The sequence below is a fragment of the Nannobrachium achirus genome, assembly GCF_963921795.1.
Source record: "Nannobrachium achirus genome assembly, chromosome: 15".
NCBI classification, from domain to species: domain Eukaryota; kingdom Metazoa; phylum Chordata; class Actinopteri; order Myctophiformes; family Myctophidae; genus Nannobrachium; species Nannobrachium achirus.
This window is the reverse complement of record NC_137822.1, coordinates 53,146,827-53,153,403: the sequence shown is the minus strand read 5'-3', so window position 1 is coordinate 53,153,403 and position 6,577 is coordinate 53,146,827. Positions and strand designations below refer to the sequence as shown.

General features: G+C 38.4%; 1 protein-coding gene across 2 annotated transcripts; it reads left to right on the top strand.

The window, feature by feature from the left end:
• The first annotated feature begins 1,297 nt into the window (after positions 1–1,297).
• Positions 1,298–6,277, top strand: LOC308299332 (phospholipase A and acyltransferase 3-like). 2 transcript variants are annotated; one of them, XM_080743093.1, is made up of 4 exons: positions 1,298–1,336; positions 2,271–2,376; positions 3,787–4,064; positions 5,880–6,277. In XM_080743093.1, exons 1-4 carry the CDS (start codon positions 1,322–1,324, stop codon positions 5,982–5,984), a joined length of 504 nt encoding a protein of 167 aa, XP_080599219.1. In that variant the 5' UTR covers positions 1,298–1,321; the 3' UTR covers positions 5,985–6,277. The 2 variants fall into 2 exon arrangements, with proteins under 2 accessions (XP_080599219.1, XP_080599218.1); XM_080743092.1 differs by having other exon boundaries at positions 3,778–4,064.
• The last annotated feature ends 300 nt before the right edge of the window (positions 6,278–6,577 follow it).

Sequence of the window (6,577 nt, the reverse complement as noted above, 5' to 3'; positions counted from 1 at the left end):
TTTCTCTTTTTTGCAGCATTTTTCCCATTAACAGTTGACCAGCCATTTAGGGGGGTCGAAGAACCGTTGTTTCGGCATAGTGCTGGCCAGTCATTCACATCTAAGATAGGGCTCTGGGTCCTCCCGCTTATTCGGGCTTTCATCTCCTTTTGCTTTTCAATGAGAGTGTTCCAAGCGGGTGGCTTATCAAATCTCCGGCTCTGTTTTAATTGGAATAGTTCAGTTTCCATTACTGCTATCTTCTGAAGCAGTTTTTGATAGTCCTCTGTGGAAATAACAGGGGGCATCTTGGTGCTAGTTAGCTTTAGCTAAATGCCACACGTAACCAGTCACTGGAAACACAAAATACAAAAATAGTATTTTGAAACGGCAGAGCAGTCAGAGAAGTATAGCGATCCACTTGTAGTTTCCCAGAATGAAAAAATAAAATAAAACATGGATATCAGCAGAAGAAATGTAAGCATAGGCATGCATAAGCTGGAGCAAGCAAGGACACGTCCGCACACGACCAAAGCAGCAGAGACTTTTTTCTGCTGAAATTAAATGATTTGTAAGCCGGAGCTTAAGTGACTTCAATGTATCTTACCATGTGCACCAATACGCACAATCATCAACTTTACCCTGTCAAAACAAGATGGTGGTGTTTGTTCCCACAGTCCAAGAAAAGCCAATGTAGAATTGTTGTTGTCTCTGACTATGTTTTCGATTCGATGGTGGTTGCAGAGAAGCAGGTGTTCTTTGCAAGGCATAGGGATTGTGGTTAGGTTGAAGGTTTCACATCTGTCATTTCTCAGTGCTAAACTTCCTGTCAATGTACTGTATTCCTCTGACAAGAACTGTAGCCTGCTTTATTTGCACAGCACTGACTGTTAACCTCATCCTCTCCTCTAGTGCTATTCTCTACAACACACCAGATAGAGCCGTTTGCTGCATTTTCATATTTACCACCATCATCAACTTTCATCAACACCAAAAGTGTCAGCTGGTTTCTAACACAATGCATATAATACTGCCAATTAAAACAATGCAAACATAGAATAAGTCAATAATTTAGTTAAAAGAAAACTAACAAAATGTGTCAGGCCGTGTGTGTGTGTGTGTGTGTGTGTGTGTGTGTGTGTGTGTGTGTGTGTGTGTGTGTGTGTGCGTGCGTGCGTGTGTGTGCGTGCGTGCGTGCGTGTGTGTGCGCACATGCGTGCGTGCATGCCTGTAAAACTGGATGGGTGTGGACTTCAAATCGAAAGTATGAAGGACTATAAAAGAAGAGCTGAGAGTGAATCATCTTAAAGACACATCATTTGTCTGAAAGAAGAGAGCAACCATGGCTACGAGAAAGGTTAGTGAACTGATGCTCTGGAATTTGTCCATTTGCGGTAACACTTTACAATAATGACCTGTTATAAATCATTTATAAACATTTATAAGCAGTTTGTAGATGAGTAATAAACATGAACAAACTGTTTATTGACATTTGTAAATGTTTACCTAAACATTTATAACTGTTTTAAACATCATTTACATGTTATTAGTAAGGTATTAGTAAGTAGTAAACTAATCATGAATAAACCATTTATATACATTTGTAAATGTTTACTAAATCATTTATAACCAATGCTAAAAATCACCAATCATCATGTGTAGGAATGCATTTACGAATGTCTGTTAAGGTGACCTCCACGTTTGTTCATGTTTAGCAGTTTGGCAAGTTTGGCATGGATAGGGGAAACGGTGCCGGAGATAAGAGTAGGGCCAAAAGTGTGACGTGACGTGACGTGACGTGACGTGACATGACATGACATGACATGACATGACATGACATGACATGACGGACAGACTGGCGGAGGGACTGACAGACAGCCGGTTGAGGTTTTCATAGAAACTTGCGACCGTGAGTCTTCACTTTACATTAGGGCTCTTGATAACATCTACAAAGTGTATATTAAACATGAACAAACATGGAGGTCACCTCACCATTCCTACACATATATGTGATTTTTAGCATTGGTTATAAATCATTTAATAAACATTTACAAATGTATATAAATGGTTTATTCATGATTAGTTTACTACTTACTAATACCTTACTAATAACATGTAAATGATGTTTAAAACAGTTATAAATGTTTAGGTAAACATTTACAAATGTCAATAAACAGTTTGTTCATGTTTATTACTCATCTACAAACTGCTTATAAATGTTTATAAATGATTTATAACAGGTCATTATTGTAAAGTGCTACCATATTGTTCTGCTTCTGTTTTCCAACCAGCAGCGAGATCCAAAGGAGGGAGACATGATTGAGTTCTTCAGAGGAAACTACCAGCACTGGGCTGTTTACGTTGGGAATGGTGAAGTTGTCCATCTCGCCAACCCCCGTGAGTCCATTATGTACATCCATCAATTAATCAATCCATGGGTCATCACCATGCCAGCTTGTGATAGACATTTTGACATTATGTTAAATTTGTCATGATATACAAAATAACTGGTTAATAATTTTTACCAGAAACCCAAATGACTATCCCAAAATGTAAATGGATTCATAATGTGCCATTGTGTCTATCTATGCCAAATGTGCTACACATTTCAAAACTATTAGATGGTATTTCTGCATAACTAATGCCATGAAAAGAAAAACGATCTACAAGCTCACAACAAAACACATTTGCGACGTACTTTAGGGCTTATTGTTTGTTCATATACATTTTGTGTGTGGTTTTGATGCCAGCCTTGATGCCTGTCATAATATACGGGTACCAACACAACAGATCTCAAGCTACATTTTAATGAGCATGTCATCCAGACAGGCACCAAAATCAAAAAATTATTTAAAAAAAGTTATTAAATAATATCTTTTGTCCTGAATATTTAGGATACACATGATAAATGATAAATGAAATACAAAATTTGCCACAGACATGGACAAGTCTTGCCACAGACACGTTTTTGATGGTTAGGGGCCTTGTTGTTCTGCAGGAATATATATTGAATAAATATTAATGTTTATAGCCGGGGACCCAGTCACCAAAATGGGAGGGGACATGTGATTTTCTGCCGTACTTTTTATTTCTGTTTTATCTATTAGTTTGGTCATTAAGGTCCTCAGAATGAGAGGCCTGCTCTGCTGGAAACATCGCGAAAAAAAGTTATGGCCATTTGTATATTCACTGTCCCATTGACTCCACTAGAAATATTAAAAAAAGGAAAAAAAGTCTGCTTTAATTAGCATGTGAGGGATAAAACTGGGGGTTTTCATGATCCTGAATCCATTGCAAGCATTTGTTTTGCATGAAAAACAATCCTTGGGCTAGATTTCGGCCCCCCAAATACTGTGAAAAGTGACGAGTCGTCACCTTTTTTCCACTTTTCACAGTTTTGGGCTGCTGAAAGTTAACCCAAGGAATGTTTTTCATGCAAAACAAATGCTTGAAATGGATTCAGAATCATGAAGAACCCCTAGTTTGACCCCTCACATGCTACTTAAAGCACATGTATTTTATTTTTTAAATATTTCTAGTGGAGTCAATGGGACAGTGAATATACAAATGGCCATAACTTTTTTCGCGATGTTTCCGGCAGAGCAGGCCTCTCATTCTGTGGACCTTAATGACCAAACTAATAGATAAAACAGAAATAAAAAGTACGGCAGAAAATCACATGTCCTACCCTATTCCTTGAGCTTTTGGGCTTGTGGGTCCCCGGCTATTATTTTATTTTATTTTATTTTTTGAGGACACAAACGTCTTTGTATAACCCCTCGTTTCCTTATCTGTTAGCTGATGCAGGACCAGTTTTTGGCAACGTAATCTCATGTGTCACCAACAAAGCTGTGGTGTTGAGAGAGACACTGGAGGAAGTGGCTACAAGCGTGCCTGGGAAGAGGAGCAAGTGGCGAATCAGCAATTATCTGGACGATACCACTGATGCACGACCAGCAGATGAAATCGTCAAAGATGCCCTTGAACGGGTGAACATGCAGGTTGATTACAGCATCGCAAACTATAATTGTGAACACTTTGCCACTGAGCTGCGCTATGGCAAAGAAAAGAAAAACTGTGGACAGGTAGATGGCATTTCATTTTCTTACATAAAATCTCAGTGAACTTTGCATTAGACCTACATTACAGTATTATATGCATACTACTAGCCTGCACTGGTGTTCACACAATAGGCTACAAACAAGAATTCAGAATATACTGAATATACAGTAGGCATATGCATGCTTCATTATTGTACTAACAGGGAGAAATACTGCACACTATATGGAGCTCAGCTGTTCCATGATTTTGTTTATGTTGTTGATATCAAGACCTCTTTCACACCCTACACTCTTAAAAATGTTGGGTCAAATGTTCAACCCTTTTGCTGGGTTGACACTGTTGGGTCAAAGGTTGGGTCAGTTTGACCAAACATTGGATTAAAAATACTTAAAATTAGTAAACCATCTGTTGGGCTATGGATGGCCCGCCCACATCATCAGATAAAATGCATTGAGTTCATAACCCAAGTGTTGGTATAGGCTTTTGAATTCGAGTTTACCCAACACATGGTTCACTGCATTGCACCAACTTGGGTTAAAATAGACCCGCCCTCTCTGTCTATCAACACATTGGTTTGTGAATTGCACCACTATTGGGTTAAACTAAGTGGGTGGGCAGTTACCCAGCATGCAACTGTGCTCCCATACAGATATCTTTTACAAACTTTTCCATTATTTTATGGTTTTAGATAGAAAACAACATTGTATTGTAGATGATTGCTGGGCTACATCCACGATGTAGCCCAGTCATAATCCCTAATTAAAAAATATATAAAAAAACATAGTTGCTTACAGAAACAGAAACCATGACTAAGATGGTCCAGACTGACACATACAAACAGGTTTGCTGTTCTTTTAATGTGAAGCACCACATAATCTGTTGTGTTCAAAATTGTGATATATTGCCACGACTAAATGCATAATTTACTCCGCATGCATTCTTCCTTGAGTAGATTAAGCATGAAAAATGTCTTTGAAGAAAATGTTGTAAAAAAAATGAATAGATTTAATGTGAATGAGCGTACAATCCCAACAACAAGGTCACTTTTAAGCCATTTTTGGGTGTTAGATTCCAACCCGTCAGCAGTATCACATTAACCCAACAGCAAAGTCACTTTAAACCCATTACTTGGTTGTACAATCCCAACCCAACATGCTGGGTCACAGCCTTAACCCAACCCTGTTGGTCTGCAATAACCCATGTTGGGCTGGTCCAAAACAGTGTTACGTGTTGGGTTACATAAATAACCAACTTGGGTTGTTTTTGACCCAACAATTTTAAGAGTGTAGTAAGAAGTTTATTTTCGGTTCAGGAGGGCTCCCGTGCTCATGTGCAAAAAATAAATAAGAATAATCACATAGCCTCGTAAACCTTACCGGACTCTCCTTAAGGCACTCAAGGCAGTAGGAGTCTACTAGGCAAATAATCACCTGCTCTTATTTGCCTTTTATTCTTAATAAGAATAAGAACTCAACGGTTTGAATACACTTAACCGTGATCAGGATTTCACTTAAATGTCTGTCATCCACAGTCCACACTGTTCAGAAATACTTTGTGTCAGTTAAGTTATATATCACCAGCCAGCCAGACAAAGATACAAACTTTCGCAAGTGCGACAGATTTTGACTGAATGAACCACACTCACCTCGAGTCGTCCTCTCTTGAATCCCCCCCCCCCCCGATTAGAGTTTGAATCGACCCTAAAAGTGTAGGCTGTTAGTTTTTTCCCTTTGTTTTAATTTAATTGTGCAGCTTAGCAGCTATTACAAATTACAATACATTTCTACTCACTACATAAAAATGTCTTGCTCTGTCTTTGTTTGTGTGTCTTCCTGCAGGTGAAAGAGGTGAAAGAAAAAGCCACTATTGGGGGTTATGTTTTAGCAGCCTTGTCTGGAGTAGTATCCAGCGCTGCCGCCATTGCCAACGTTGCCAAACAATGAAAAGCTCCTGAAAAGCTAAAAATCACACTGGTGTGGAGTGAGAGGTGCTTTGATTGATTGATTGATTGATTGATTGATTATTTTATTTGACAAAAATGGAGAACAGTACTAGTATAGTCAATACAATTGAAATGTAGTACAGTACAAGTACAGTTAAACACCCTGCCTAAAAGGAACATCCCAAATAATACATTTTATTGTATTTATTTTACGTTGGAAGCCCTCTGTATTTAATTCATGGACATAATAAATAGCAAGCAATGAAAACATTCAATAATATTACAGTTATAAAATCACTATTTGTACAGGATAGGGGAAACAAGGGGGGGCTAAGGTAAGGGGGTGCTCACTTCTCGACTGTCTATGGAAGAAGTAATAACTACCACCTTCTCTGGCCTCCTGAAAGGTGAGTTTTTTTTCCAGGGCAGTTTTGAAGGAGCTACATGTTTTAAAGGGATCCCTGGCTAATATGACACATGCCTTAATACATTATAATTGTCCTCTATAAATACAATGTAAAATTAAAAACACCTTAATTGTTTTATTTCTTCTAGAAATAGCTAATCTTTCACTCAACAGGGGAAATGCCCGTC

Coding starts and splice junctions, on each gene's coding strand:
- LOC308299332 (XM_080743092.1), top strand. Junction 2,377..3,777: donor TGTCCATCTCGCCAACCCCC/GTGAGTCCATTA, acceptor CTTATCTGTTAG/CTGATGCAGGACCAGTTTTT. Junction 4,065..5,879: donor AAAAGAAAAACTGTGGACAG/GTAGATGGCATT, acceptor GTCTTCCTGCAG/GTGAAAGAGGTGAAAGAAAA.